General features: G+C 42.3%; 1 protein-coding gene across 5 annotated transcripts in view; it reads right to left on the minus strand.

The window, feature by feature from the left end:
- LOC122563241 (protein phosphatase 1 regulatory subunit 12B-like) overlaps positions 1-16292 on the minus strand; it is a 288710-nt gene that overhangs the window by 70443 nt on the left and 201975 nt on the right. For 3 of the 5 annotated variants that reach the window (XM_087973634.1, XM_043716856.2, XM_087973635.1), the window contains 3 exons: positions 6646-6843; positions 2147-2330; positions 683-804 (listed from right to left, as the gene is read on the minus strand). The exons of 1 other annotated variant lie outside the window; for it this stretch is intronic. In XM_087973634.1, coding sequence (XP_087829760.1) covers positions 683-804; positions 2147-2330; positions 6646-6843 — 504 coding nt within the window. The remainder of the gene's footprint in view (positions 1-682; positions 805-2146; positions 2331-6645; positions 6844-16292) is intronic. One more of the 5 variants, XM_087973633.1, reaches the window with a different exon arrangement.

Here is a 16292-nt window from a genome sequence, read left to right on the forward strand (position 1 = left end):
TACCCAATTTAATACAACATTTATTAACTGGGAATGAAATTTAGGTTTGCAAAATCTATTTTAGTTAGAGTTGTTATAACCAATAGATACCACTCATGACATCGAGTGACTGTGAATATGAACAGAAGTAAAGAACAGTAAAGCACTTGTAAGTATGTCAATTCTCCTTCATTTTCCACCACCTTATTCTATATTAATTGTTTTATATAATAAAACTACTTTCAATTTTCCTTCATCATTGCGTCTCATATGCTAATGTTCACCTTCTTATATTTAAATCCAATGAATCAACAAGTGTTCAAACAATTTGTTCAACCTTGCACTCCTTTTCTACTTTTAAAAAAAAGCTTATAATCAGTAAAATTAGCATCTCTCCCAAATGTACCAAAACTTTATTAAATTGCAAACTGTCACATTGAGAAGCAGAATCCATCAAAAGGCCTATACGAACAGATCACTAAAGCATCACTAAGTTTTTGTAAGTTCTTTTTATTTTTCAGTAAGTGTCTCAAACTGATTTCTATAATACTGCTCAATCAGTTTTGAGAAAAGTCTAAAGACAAATGATAATCCCTCTTTTAAGAGTCTTACTTCAGATATCATGTTGTAATCAATTGAAGATACTGATTCCTCAAAACAAGCATGGTTTTGACATAATAGGACATCGGTAAGAAATACTAACATCTTGAGTCCAGTACGACACTCCAGTAGACCGCCTCTTCTCCCTTGGCCTTCGTCTTTCTCTTATTGACAGTTGCCTGTCATTAACATCTTTGTCATCTTCAACTGTTTTCTCAGAGTCACCTTTTTGAAACAAATGATCATAAACAGAGCCACTGTTAACCATTTCTAATAATACAGACCCTACCATGAGAAAAGGGAGTGATTTACGTGAGCATAAGAAATGTCAAAGTGATGCAAGAGGGCAAATTAGTGTAAAAGGAAATGGGAGTAAGGACAGGTAGAGGGGGAAGCAAAGAAGCATGATGAAAACAGGAAATAAGTAGGGATGAAGGCAAGGGACTAAAACGGATTGATAATGCAAGGAACGTCTGTCTTATTAGGGAATTGGTTGAACAAAAAGAAACTTTATATTTGCATTGGAGTTACGATTTATCTCCAATGTTTTGTTTTTGGCTGCCAATTTTGAATTTTATGTCTGCAACTGTTTTCAAGGATTGAAAAAGTCGTCCTTTGCCTTTTAGTTCTTTTGTGCACTGGAAGAAGTTGCAACTTACCAATTACTTAGTGTCTTATGTTCTTCTGTGGGATTTTACTGAGGCCTCATTGATCTTTCATATAATTTTTCTTGAATACTGGATTTTAAGCTTATAGGATGACTTTAAACAGGCTGCATATCGTTGAAAGTATGTACTGGTCAGAATCTTTTCTAGTCCTTGATTTGATATTTCAATTGTTTTTATGATAATATGCAATTTGACTTATGCTTCTCTGCACTTTTTAAGAATGCTACTTAAAAACAATTGAATGTTATATATTTTCTTTCACGTGGTCTTGAATTATTAACACAATGAAGCAGCCATCCAAAGGAAGTGCTGAGAACACTAACAGCAGCCAGGTATTAAAAATGCAGTGTTTACATTGTAAAATGGACTTTGCTTATAACTTCAAGCAATTTACCAAACTTAGATAAGAACTAAGAAAACATCAAACTGCCTAAAACAGTTTTTCAACTATGGCTGAACTCAGTACATCCGTAGTTTTGTCCCTGGTTGAATTAAAAATTTCTAATCTTACATTAGACTTTTTTCCTAGAATACTTCTAATGCATATTACAAAGTCAATAGGTACCTTTTGGCAACCCCCCCACCCCAAACCACGCTTGCAGTTTAGCACAGAAGCTACAAAACATCAACAACATTGTTCACAACAATGACTCGTTGTGAACGACTCTAATTTCAATCACTTTTTCAATGACGGTCATGTCTTCAGTTGCCAATGCCCTAAAAATTATAATCCTGTCCCTCCTCTTTCTATCCCTTTTATCCTTCTTCCAGAAAATAATTTCCATCAAGTTTTGGTCACATTCTAAAATGTGGCATATAGCCAATGTTTACAATAGAAAATGCAACTTCTTATTGAACTAAACAAACATAATTGATTACAGAGCAAATATAACGATTACCATTGTTCTCCATTTCCTTGGTAAAAATCTTTGAGTGTGAGCTGTAAGATGTTTGATCTATAATTCCATTCAGTCTGTTTGGTTGGATTCCTGAATACTGGAAGCTGCCTGATGTGGAAGGCGATGCGAGAGGTCCAAGTGGACTATCTGGTTGTGACGTATATCGTGATGGCCGATCACCAGACTAGTGACAAAGGAATAAAAATGCTTAAAATCATCAATGCTTCTAAGAGGAAAGAAAACACCAAATGAAAAGCAAAAGAACCAAAAGCAACACGGGGAGAAATTTTAATTGGGTAAGTGGTTAGGATCTGGAATGCGCTGACAGTGAAACATAGTCAGATTCAATTGTGAGTTTCAAAAAGAGAATCCCATACTTAGTTGAAGACAATAACATTGCAAGGCAATAGGAAAAGGCAAGGGGAGTGAACTAGTTGAGTTGCTCTTGTAGTGAACCGGCGCAAGTACGAAGAGAAAAATCAAAAGGTCAAAAAAAGTGACCACAGTCCAAGCTCTAATAGCTGAGCCCAAATCTGAAGAAACATTTAAGCCACTCATATTTTTATGTGCAAGATTTATTTATCTGCAAATCTAGAAGAAAACAAAGAGAAAATAAAGAGAAAGAAAAGACACAATCGGGAGAAGTGATGTGATATACAAATGGATTGATAGAAGAAGACAGACAGCAATGATGGAGAGTTGTTTCTCCATACAAGAGAACTGTGACCAGCGATGTTCCACAGGAATCAGTGCTGGGTCAACTGGTTTGTCACTTATATAAATGATTTGAGTGAGAATTTAGGAGGAGGAATGGTTAGTAAGTTTGCAGTTGACACCAAAATTGGTGTAGTTGACAGTGAAGTAAATTTTCGAAGACCATAAAGGGGCTGAAGAGTGGCAGGTGGAGTTCCATTTGGATAAATACGAGATATTGCATTTTGGTAAAGCGAACAAGAGCAGGACTTATACAATTAATGGTAGGGCCCTGGGTAGTGTTGTAGAACAGAGACACCCAGGGGTTAAGGTACATAGTTCTTTGAAAGTTCAAAGTTTGTGCGAAGATTTGTAGCTCGGGTGCTCGTTGTTGTGGTTCTGTTCGCCGAGCTGGAAGTTTTTGTTGCAAACGTTTCGTCCCCTGGCTAGGCGACATCATCAGTGCTTGGGAGCCTCCTGCGAAGCGCTTCTTTGATGTTTCCTCCGGTGTTTATAGTGGTCTGTCCCTGCCGCTTCTGGTTGGCAGGTTCAGCTGTCCGCTGTAGTGGTTGGTATATTGGGTCCAGGTCGATGTGTTTGTTGATGGAGTTTGTGGATGAATGCCATGCCTCTAGGAATTCCCTGGCTGTTCTCTGTCTGGCTTGCCCTATGATAGTAGTGTTGTCCCAGTCGAATTCATGTTGCTTGTTGTCTGCGTGTGTGGCTACTAAGGATAGCTGGTCGTGTCGTTTCGTGGCTAGTTGATGTTCATGTATGCAGATTGTTAGCTGTCTTCCTGTTTGTCCTATATAGTGTTTTGTGCAGTCCTTGCATGGTATTTTGTACACTACATTAGTTTTGCTCATGTTGGGTATCGGGTCCTTCGTTCTGGTGAGTTGTTGTCCGAGCGTGGCTGTTGGTTTGTGTGCCGTTATGAGTCCTAGGGGTCGCAGTAGTCTGGCTGTCAGTTCTGAGATGCTCCTGATGTATGGTAGTGTGGCTAGTCCTTTTGGTTGTGGTATGTCCTCGTTCCGTGGTCTTTCTCTTAGGCATCTGTTGATGAAGTTGCGCGGGTATCCGTTTTTGGCGAATACCTTGTACAGGTGTTCCTCTTCTTCTTTTTGCAGTTCTGGTGTACTGCAGTGTGTTGTGGCCCTTTTGAGTAGTGTCCTGATGCAGCTTCGTTTGTGTGTGTTGGGGTGGTTACTTTCATAGTTTAGGACTTGGTCTGTGTGTGTGGCTTTCCTGTATACCCTTGTAGTGAATTCTCCGTTCGGTGTTCTCTGTACCATCACGTCTAGGAATGGGAGTTGGCTATCCTTTTCTTCTTCTCTCGTGAATTGGATTCCTGTGAATGTGGCGTTGATGATCCGGTGTGTTTTTTCTATTTCCGTGTTTTTAATGATTACAAACGTGTCATCGACATATCTGACCCAGAGTTTGGGTTGAATTTGTGGTAGGACTGTTTGTTCTAACCTTTGCATAACTGCCTCTGCTATGAGTCCCGAGATTGGTGATCCCATGGGTGTTCCGTTGATTTGTTCGTATATCTGGTTGTTGAATGTGAAGTGTGTTGTGAGGCACAAATCCAGTAGTTTAAGTATGCCGTCTTTGTTGATAGGTTCAGCGTCCTGTTTTCTGTTCTGTATGTCCAGTAGGTTGGCTATTGTTTCTCTGGCTAGGGTTTTGTCAATCGAAGTGAACAATGCCATCACGTCGAATGATATCATGGTTTCTTCTTTGTCTATGTGTATATTTCTGATGATGTCCAAGAATTCCTGTGTTGATTGTATAGAGTGTTTGGATGTTGTGGTTCTGTTCGCCGAGCTGCAAGTTTTTGTTGCAAATGTTTCGTCCCCTGGCTAGGCGACATCATCAGTGCTTGGGAGCCTCCTGCGAAGCGCTTCTTTGATGTTTCCTCCGGTGTTTATAGTGGTCTGTCCCTGCTGCTTCCGGTTGTCAGTTTCAGCTGTCCGCTGTAGTGGTTGGTATATTGGGTCCAGGTCGATGTGTTTGTTGATGGAGTTTGTGGATGAATGCCATGCCTCGAGGAATTCCCTGGCTGTTCTCTGTCTGGCTTGCCCTATGATAGTAGTGTTGTCCCAGTCGAATTCATGTTGCTTGTTGTCTGCGTGTGTGGCTACTAAGGATAGCTGGTCGTGTCGTTTCGTGGCTAGTTGATGTTCATGTATGCGGATTGGTAGCTGTCTTCCTGTTTGTCCTATATAGTGTTTAGTGCAGTCCTTTAGTGCAGGACTGCACTAAACACTATATAGGACAAACAGGAAGACAGCTACCAATCCGCATACATGAACATCAACTAGCCACGAAACGACACGACCAGCTATCCTTAGTAGCCACACACGCAGACAACAAGCAACATGAATTCGACTGGGACAACACTACTATCATAGGGCAAGCCAGACAGAGAACAGCCAGGGAATTCCTAGAGGCATGGCATTCATCCACAAACTCCATCAACAAACACATCGACCTGGACCCAATATACCAACCACTACAGCGGACAGCTGAACCGGACAACCGGAAGCGGCAGGGACAGACCACTATAAACACCGGAGGAAACATCAAAGAAGCGCTTCGCAGGAGGCTCCCAAGCACTGATGATGTCGCCTAGCCAGGGGACGAAACGTTTTCTTTGAAAGTTGCATCACAGGTAGTCACAGTGGTTAAGGCAGCGTTTAGTATGCTTGCCTTCATTGTTCAGACCATTGAGTAAAGGAATTGGAATGTCACGTTGAGATTGTATAGGATGTTGGTGAGGCCACTTCTGGTGTACTGTGTACAGTCCTGGCCGCCCTGCTTTGGAAGGATATTATTAAATTGGAAAGGGTGCAGAAAAGACTTACCAGGATGTTGCCAGGACTGGAAGATCTGAGTTATAAGGAGAGGCTGGATGGACTGGGATTTTTTTTCACTGCAGCTTAAGAGGTTGACAGGTCACCTTATAGAGATATATAAAATCATATGGGATTTAGATAAGGTGATTAGCAACAGTCTTTTCCCTAGGATGGAATAATTTAAAACTGGTGGGCATTTTTTTCAAGGTGAGAGGAGAAAGATATAAAAGGGACTTGAGGAACAATTTTTTCTCAGAGGCTGGTTCATATGCAGAATGAACTGCTGGAGGAAGTGGTAGATGCAGGAACAGTTACAACATTTAAAAGATATTTGGACAGGTACAGGAATATGAATGGCTTAAGAGGGATATGTGCCAAACGTAGGCAAGTGGGACTAATTTAGTTTCAGAACGTTGGTTGTCATGGATATGTTGGACCAAAGGGTCTGTTTTTGTGCAGTATGACTCTGATTCTGTAACCAAAAGGTTCAACAATGGATCACATCATGTTCCTTCAAAATGGGGAGGATTGAAATGATTGAATGTAAAGTCAAGAAATTTACTATCTCTGAAATAACTTAGGAACTGTGAAAATACACTGCATAGTTTAATAGTGATGATTTATACAACCATATACTACACAAAAGAGGCTTCTTCAATTGTACTTTCTCTTTGAGAAGTTGAAAACTTGTTTTACGAGTGAACAATTCTTTGATGAAACATTGAAATGTTTCTTCCTTTGAATATATCTACACACTCAAAATATCCCATTAAATGGATGCCACTGCAGCTCTATTGAATGCTCTGTTTTCAGTTCATCAATGAGCAAAAATTAATTTCGTTTTTACAGCAGCCTCAAGCAGTTTTAGCCTCTTTTGACATTTGACTTTTCCAAATTCTTCACACACTCCTCAGTATTAAAATAGCACAATTAATCAATTCAACATACTTCTTTCTCTGGGCTTCGACTTGATTTCTGCTTGCATTCTTCGGTATCCTGTGTTGTTAAAAACTTTTTTTTCTCATCTTGCTTTTCCACATCTTGCTTTTCCTTCTCGTCCTTCTCCTGTTGTTCCCGAGCTCGTCTCTCAGCTCGAGATCGACTGAATGTCTTTTCAGCTTCCTGCAGGTCTGTTAGTGTTACACCCTATTTTAACAAAGCAAATTACAGCATGCGCAATTTACACACAAAATTCTAAAGTCATTCAAATTTGGTTTAAAAATCAGCTAACAGGGGACGAGATAATGCAATAACACACTTCTTTTGAAACCAAATTCTGAAGTGTAATTCTCTTCTGTTGTAGTCTCCACTATTATTGGTTGGCTGCAGTAACTTATTTTCTGAAAATGCTTAAGGGAATCCAAACGTAGCTTCAAATAGAGTTTGGTTTACAAAGAAAAAGCTGTCCCCAATTATATAGCACCAATCAGTAAATCTCATTCATAAGGGCTACATTATGACTTCCATCTTGGTGAACATGCGAACCAGTACTACACAGTAAACACTGCAACCAAGCTGTAACCCACAGCTTTGTATCCGAGCTCCAACTGGTTATAAGGGATCAGCATGATCTGTATTGCTAAGAAAGAACGAGTGATGAAAGTTCAGAAGTCTTTGAAAGTCTCACTGCTGTGTTAAAATGATTATAACAAATGACAATACCATAATTCACCAACTGTTACCTATTGGCAAAACTAACTGCACATATAGGATGGCCACTCTGTGGTGTGCCAGGCACACCTTGGAATTCTGTACTGTCTAATTACTTGCTGTAGATATTGGAAGAAAGTTTAGTGAACAATCAATACTCCAAACTTCTGGACATGAAGAATATGATGTGCAATTTACTGAATGTAGAATTGCTGAATCAAAGAGTATGAAATGTTTAAATATAAGTAAGCTACATTTTCACTTGCTTTGCTTTAGATTCCTCATCTTAGACTCCAAAGTGTCCGAACTTTGTCAGTCAATGAATCGGCAGCACCATTTGAACATTTTTCCTGATGTTCTTGCTACTTTCAAAGAAAGACTATGGCATAACCTTTTGTGGAATCTAGCTCACTTTCCTACAAGTCAGCTTTCATTTCAAAATAAATGTTATGAATATAGAGTTCATGGTTCGTGTGTTTCGGTATGATTCCTGAACTCAAAATTTACAATAGAATATGGGAAAAATGCAACTGGGAGATTCAAGTCTAGTGCATCCAGTAAAGTTAGGTTCAAAGAACTGCAAGAGGTTAACAGGAAGGCAAGGAAGATAAAATGTGGATTTTAGTGATTATTGGAAAACCTAAAACAAATAGCAATTCAAAAGGTTACCCACATTTAAGAGAATTGAAATAGAGAGAAGTAAGTTTTAAAAAAGCAGACTTGTAGGAAAATGAGCTAGATTCCACAAAAAGTTATGCCATTGTCTTTCTTTGAAAGTAGCGAGAACATCAGGAAAAATGTTCAAATGGTGCTACGGAATAACTGACTGACAAAGCTCTCACACTTTGGAGTCTAAGATGAGGAATCTAAAGCATGTCAGCAAAGCAAGTGAAAATGTAGCTTACTCTCATATGTAAACATTTCATTCTCTTTGAGTCAGAAATTCGGCATTCAGTAAATTGCACATCATATTCTTCATGTCCATAAGTTTGGAGTATTGATTGTTCACTAAACTTTCTTCTAATATCTATAGCAAGTAATTAGACAGTACAGAATTCCAAGGTGTGTCTTTGGCACATCACAGAGTGGCCATCCTATATGTGCAGTTAGTTTTGCCAATAGGTAACAGTTGGTGAATTATGATATTGTCATTTATTTATAATCATTTCAACAGCAGTGAGACTTCCAAGATTTCAGAGCCCTCATCACTCATTCTTGGTGTCTTACTTAGCCAGATACCCAAGATCTACAAAACCTGTAGCATTGGCAGTCCAGAGAGAGTTAAAGGTCAAAGAGGTTAAAAGTATTCAGGAAATCTTGATTATCAGGTTAAGGAGCCCAGGGTGAAATACAGTTTCATACAAATTGGTATTTTTTTTTTGATGGGATATGTTTGCTGGGAGATTTGGGGTGCACCTTGAAGCTAGGAGACTGCTGAAGTGAAGTAGCTTCAGGCAGCACAACTCATCTGAGAGGAAATTCCAGGCAGAAAAATCACTGAAAGATCCTACAACTGAGAGAGAAGTCAAGTCGAAATAAAAGAACACTGAGCGGGAGAAAGGAGCATAAAGTGAGCGAATTAAATTCAGGAAGAGGGAAGGTTGAGCACTGGGATTCTTTTTTTGCTAAGTGGGATGTTGAGAACAACGGAGAAGGGGTGAGAAGAAGCAGTGAGACAGACAGAGCTGTTAAGCAGTTCCAGGTTATTGGCTTTAAATTGGTGATGGAATTTTAATATAGTTCCAAATTAGGACAGTGTGAGATCTGGAAGGGAATTTATAAGTGGGCTAGTGAGGAGGTGATTAATTACTAGCCACTTAATCCAGAAACTTAGCTAATGTTCTGGGGAAGCAGGTTCAAATCCTGCCATGGTAGACGGTGGAATTTGAATTCAATAAATATCTGGAATTAAAAGTTCAATAATGACCATGACACTACTGTTGATTACTGGAAAAATTCATCTGGTTCACTGATGTCCTTCAGAGAAGAAATTTGCCATCCTTCCCTTGTCTGGCCTATATGTGACTCCAGATGCTCAGCAATGTGGGAAATTCTCACCTGTCCTCTGAAATGACCTAGCAAGCCAATCAGTTGTAACAACAGAGTCAGAGGCTGAAGGGTGACCTTATAGAGATGGATAAAATCATGAGGGGCATGGATAGGGTAAATTGACAAAGTCTCTTCCCTGGGGTGGGTGGAGTCCAGAACTAGAGGGTATAGGTTTAGGGTGAGAGGGGAAAGATATAAAACAGAACAAAGAGGCAACTTTTTCATGCAGAGTATGGTGTATGTATGGAATGAGCTACCAGAGGAAATGGTGGAGGCTAGTATGATTGTAACATTTAAAAGACATCTGGATGGGTATATGAATAGGAAAGGTTTGGAGGGATATGGGCTGGGTGCTGGCAGGTGGGACTAGATTGGGTTAGGATATCTGGTCAGCATGGACCGAAGAATCTGTTTCCGTGCTCTACATCTCTATATCTGTATGAATCGCTATGAAGTCTCAAAAAAGAAATGAACGAGACTGACCACCAGGCATTGACACAGACACCAAAGATTACAATGGCAAAAACAGTTCTATCAACCATGCAAACAAAAACCCTATAAAACATCTTGGGGCTTGTGCCAAAATTGGGATGCTGTCTCAAAGACTAGTCAAGCAATAGCCTGACATGTTCATACTTACACTCATTGAATCATGAACTTATAGAGTGATTCTGTTGCAACAGACAATATGCCAGATAGTATAATCATCACCCTCAGGTAAGTCCAGTTCCACTGGCATGACATACCCAGCAGACAGCAACACGTTGATAAACAATCCAAAGGATCAAGAAACCTTAACTTGACACCATGAAGTCTGATGGTATCAGGTCAAACATGGGCAAGGTAACCTTTTGCTGATTACTATTATTGTTCACCCTCAGCTGATAAATCAGTTGCTAATTCATCGATGCTCCTTTACGCTGAACAACGCTCAAAGGGTGGAAAGAATGCAGAATGGACTCTGAACGAGAGGTTTCAATGTCTAATGATCAAACTGGACAAGTCTTAGAGGGTATTATTGTTAGACTTTGACAGATGGTGAAGGAACCAAGAGGGAAAAACATACTTGACCTCATCCTTCCAGATCTGCCTGCTGCAGATTCATCTGTACACAACGGTATTGCTAAGAGTGACCACCGTGCAGTCTTTGTGGAGGGGAAGCCCCATCTTCATGATAACAACACCTTACATCGTGTGATGTGTCACTAGCACCATGCTAAATTGGATAGACTTTGAACAGATCTAGTAATGCAGGACTGCAAATCCATGAGGCGCTGGGGGCCATTAGCTGCAGCAGAATCATACTCCAACACAACCTACAAGTTCATGGCCTGGCATATCTCCCATTCAACCATTACCATCACGCTATGGGTTCAATGAAGAATGCAGGAGAACATGTCAACAATAGCACCAAACATTCTTAACAATGAGGTGCAAACCTGGCAAAGCTACAAAATCAAACTATATTCACACCAAACAACATAAGGAGCAAGTGATAGACAGAGCTAAGTGAGACCACAAATCAATAGAACAGATCTAAGCTCTGAATCTTGTCACGAACAGCGAAGGATACAATCAAACAACTCACTGGAGGTGGTGGCTCCACTAATATCTTCAATGTCAGTGGTGGGAAAGTCTAGCACATCAATGCAAAAGAAAATACTGAAGCGTTCACAACAACCTTCAGCCAGAAGTGTGAAGTGGATGATCTAACTTAGCCTTACCCAAAAGGTCCCCAACATCTCAGATGCCAAACATCAGCTAATTTGATTCACTCCACATGAAAACAAGAAACTGTTGGAGGCATTAGATTCTGCAAAGGATAGGGCAACATTCTGGTATTACTAGTAGTACTGAAGACTTATGCTCCCAAACTTGCTACCCCCCTAGGTACGTTGTTCCAGTGCAGCATCAACACTGACATCGACCCAACAACGTGGAAAACTGCCCAGGTGTGACCTGTACACAAAGCAGGACAAATCCTACATGGCAAATTACCTCATTGGTCTACTCTTAATCATCTGTAAAGTGATAGAAAGCATCATCAATCATGCTATCAATCAGCACCTGCTTAGTGACACCCAGTTTTAGCTCCATCAGGGCTTCTCTGCTCCTGACCTCATTACCTTGGTTCAAACATGAACAAAATAACTCAGTTCCAGATGTGGAGGTGAAAGTGACAGACTTTAACATTTAGGCCACATTTGGTCAAGTAATAGTGTCAAGGATGCATGATAAAATGGGAGCCAATGGGAATCAGAAGGTAAACTTTCCAATGGATGGAGACATACTTGGCACATAGGAAAATAGCTGTGGTTGTTGGAAGCCTGTCATCCCAACTCCAGGACATCTGTGCAGGAGTAGCTCAGCAGTCTTCAGCTGCTTTGTCAATGATACCTTCCACTTTAAGGTCAGGTGTGGGAATGTTGCCTGATTTTCAGCATCATTCGTGATTCCTCAGCTACTGAATCATTCCATGTCCAAATGCAACAAGTCCTGCTTGTTGACAAATGGCAAGTAACATTGATGCCTCACAAATACCAGGCAATGATCATTTCCAATGAAAGACAATTTAGCCATTGCCCACTGACATTTAATGGTATTACTGTCACTAAATTTCCCATTAACGTCATCCTGGGAGTTACTATTGACCAGAAACTGATCTGGACCTGCCACACAAATACAATGGGCACGAACAGGTCAGAAGACAAGATACTGCAGCCACTAACTTATATCCTCATTCTCGAAAGTCTGTCTACCATCTAAAAGGCACTAGTGAAGACCATGATGGGATATGCCCAGCTTGCCTGGGTAACTGCAGCTCCAACACCACTCATGAAACTTGATACCATCTTGGACAAAGCAGCCCACGTAACTGGCATCACATCCACTACCAGTCACTTCACCACCGTCCCTCAGTAGCAGCAGTGTGTACCGTCAAGGTGCACTGCAGAAATTCACCAAGGCTCCTTAGACAGCAAATTCCAACCCATGCCCACTTCCATTTAGAGGAGAAGGGCAATAGTTACATGGGAACACCACAACCTGCAAGTACCCTTCCATGCCACTCTCAATCCTGACTTGGAAATACATCCACATTCCTTGTGTGTCACGGGGTCAAAATCCTGGAATTCCTTCCCCAGTCATCTACCTACATCACTTATATGCAGTGGTTCAGGAAGTTAGCACACCACCAGGAGTGCCGCTACCGGTTGTCAGTTCCAGCTGTCCGCTGCAGTGGTCGGTATATTGGGTCCAGGTCGGTGTGCTTATTGATTGAATCTGTGGATGAGTGCCATGCCTCTAGGAATTCCCTGGCTGTTCTCGGTTTGGCCATGAACTAGCCACGAAACGACACAACCAGCTATCCTTAGTAGCCACACACGCAGATGACAAGCAACATGAATTCGACTGGGACAACACTACTATTATAGGACAAGCCAAACCGAGAACAGCCAGGGAATTCCTAGAGGCATGGCACGTATCCACAGATTCAATCAATAAGCACATCGACCTGGGCCCAATATACCGACCACTGCAGCGGACAGCTGGAACTGACAACTGGAAGCGGCAGATTCAAATCACTACAAATGCTGGAGGAAAGATCACAGAAACACTTCACAGGAGGCTCCCAAGCACTGAGGATGTCACCTAGACAGGGAACGAAACATCTGCAACACAAATTCCCAGCTCGGCGAACAGAACCACAACAACGAGCACCCGAGCTACAAATCTTCTCTCGGACTTTGAACACCTACCGGCGAGAGATGCTAAGACAAGCCAGGAAATGGGAATCCTGTGCCAACCACCTAAGCGCCACATATGAACAACTCCGGTTCCTGCATGAATGCCGAAAGAATCGAATCCTTCCACCATGTGTCAGATACAGTCCACCAGTGAACAACCCACAAGCCAGGGACACAGCCAGACAGAACGGATTCAGGATGACCCAGGTAATGATTACAGACGCTCACAACAGACTTCACAAATACAGACAAGAAATTGCGCGCCAAAAATCGTTAATTTCAAAAACCACCAATCAGGAATGGACCCGGACCTTAGAACAGGCCGTCACCATAGGACAGAACAGGACCACACACCGCAAAAAAACGGCACTAAAAGAAAAAATGTCCAAACTAACACACAACAGAGAGGACACCACAACACACACCTGGGTTAAAAACCTCTCCCACAGACACAGAAAGAACAATACTGGCCAAGGGACTCAACTACAACCACAGGGACGCCAAGACAGCAGACTTCCTAGCAGCACTAGAATGCACACTCAGGAACAATGGACTGACAAAAGAGGCACAACAAACAGTGAGACAAAGTATCGTACGTCTGATAACAAGGAAAAGACAAACACATAACCTCAACACCAAGGAGAGGGAAGCACTAAAATCACTAAGAAATGATAAGAACATAATCATACTACCAGCAGACAAAGGCAGAATGACGGTCATCCTGGACAAAGCAGACTACACCCAAAAAGCGCAACAACTACTTGCAGATACCAACACCTACCAAAAGAGGGAGTTTGACCCCACCCCACAGCTCACCAATAGGTAAACAACACACTGAGGAACCTACAAAAAAAGACAGATAACCAGGTTTGACCTACAAAGAATGAAACCTGAAAGCAACAACACCCTCAGATTCTATGGACTACCTAAAGTGCACAAACCAGACATCCCACTCAGAAAATTCAGCACCGCCTCCCTAACCTGCAATTTTCTTCCCGACCTCTCCGCCCCCACCCCTATCTGTCCTATCACCCTCACCTTGACCTTTTTCCACCTATCACATTTCTGACGCCCCTCCCCCAAGTCCCTCCTCCCTATCTTTTATCTTAGCCTGCTGGACAAACTTTCCTCATTCCTGAAGAAGGGCTAATGCCCGAAACGTCGATTCTCCTGTTCCCTAGATGCTGCCTGACCTGCTGCGCTTCTCCAGCAACACATTTCCATCTCTGATCTCCAGCATCTGCAGACCTCATTTTCTCTTCAAAGATCCCACTCAGACCCACAGTATCACTACCAGGGACACCATCACACAAACTGGCCAAAGAACTACAGCAGAGACTGAAACACCTGATCAACGGATCCAGACACTCTATACAATCAACACAGGAATTCTTGGACATCATCAAAAATATACACCTAGACAAGGAAGAAACCATGGTCTCATTCGATGTAACGGCACTGTTCACCTCTATCGACAAAACCCTAGCCAGAGAAACAATAGCTGAAAATGTGTTGCTGGAAAAGCGCAGCAGGTCAGGCAGCATCCCGGGAACAGGAGAATCGACGTTTCGGGCATAAGCCCTTCTTCAGGAATGAGGAAAGTTTGTCCAGCAGGCTAAGATAAAAGGTAGGGAGGAGGGACTTGGGGGAGGGGCGTCGGAAATGTGATAGGTGGAAAGAGGTCAAGGTGAGGGTGATAGGTCAGACTGGGGTGGGGGCGGAGAGGTCAGAAAGAAGATTGCAGGTTAGGAAGGCGGTGCTGAATTCGATGGATTTGACTGAGACAAGGTGGGGGGAGGGGAAATGAGGAAACTGGTGAAATCCGAGTTCATCCCATGTGGTTAGAAGGTTCCTAGGCGGAAGATGAGGCGCTCTTCCTCCAACCGTCGTTTTGTTGTGGTCTGGCGATGGAGGAGTCCAAAGACCTGCATATCCTTGGTGGAGTGGGAGGGGGAGTTGAAATGTTGAGCCACAGGGTGGTTGGGTTGGTTGGTCCAGGTGTCCCAGAGGTGTTCTCTGAAATGCTCCGCAAGTAGCCGGCCTGTCTCCCCAATATAGAGGAGGCAACATCGGGTGCAGAGGATGCAAAGATGATGTGTGTGGAGGTGCAGGTGAATCTGTGGCGGATATGGAAGTTTCCTTTGGGGCCTTGGAGGGAGGTGAGGGGGGAGGTGTGGGCGCAAGTCTTGCACCTCCTGCGGTTGCAGGGGAAGGTGCCGGGAGTGGAGGTTGGGTTGGTGGGGGGTGTGGATCTGACGAGGGAGTCACGGAGGGAGTGGTCTTTACGGAATGCTGATAGGGGAGGGGAGGGAAATATATCCTTGGTGGTGGGGTCTTCTTTACGGAATGCTGATAGGGGAGGGGAGGGAAATATATCCTTGGTGGTGGGGTCTTCTTTACGGAATGCTGATAGGGGAGGGGAGGGAAATATATCCTTGGTGGTGGGGTCTCTTTATGGAATGCTGATAGGGGAGGGGAAGGAAATATATCTCTTTACGGAATGCTGATACAATAGCCAACCTGCTGGACATACAGAACAGACAACAGGACATTGAACCTATCAACAAAGCCGGCATACTCAAACTACTGGACCTGTGCCTCACAACACACTTCACATTCAACAACCAAATATATGAACAAATCAACGGCACACCCATGGGCTCACCCATCTCTGGACTCATAGCAGAAGCTGTAATGCAAAGATTAGAACAAACAGTCTTACCGCAAATTCAACCCAAACTCTGCGTCAGATATGTGGATGACACGTTCGTAATAATTAAAAACACAGAAATAGAGAACACACACCGGATCATCAACGCCACACTCTCAGAAATCCGATTCACTAGAGAGGAAGAAAAGGACAACCAACTCCCATTCCTAGACGTGATGGTACAGAGAACACCGAACGGAGAATTCACCACAAAGCTATACAGGAAAGCCACACACATAGACCAAGACCTAAACTACGAAAGCAACCACCCCAACACACACAAAAGAAGTTGCATCAAGACTTCAAAAGGGCCACAACACACTGCAGTACACCAGAACTGCAAAAAGAGGAAGAAGAACACCTATACAATGTATTCGCCAAAAAAGGATACCTGCGCAATTTCATCAACAGATGTCTAAGGGAAAGACAACGGAATGAGG

Source organism: Chiloscyllium plagiosum, unplaced genomic scaffold, assembly GCF_037043375.1.
Source record: "Chiloscyllium plagiosum isolate Xiang-an unplaced genomic scaffold, Cpla_swu_hap1 HiC_scaffold_26, whole genome shotgun sequence".
NCBI lineage: Eukaryota > Metazoa > Chordata > Chondrichthyes > Orectolobiformes > Hemiscylliidae > Chiloscyllium > Chiloscyllium plagiosum.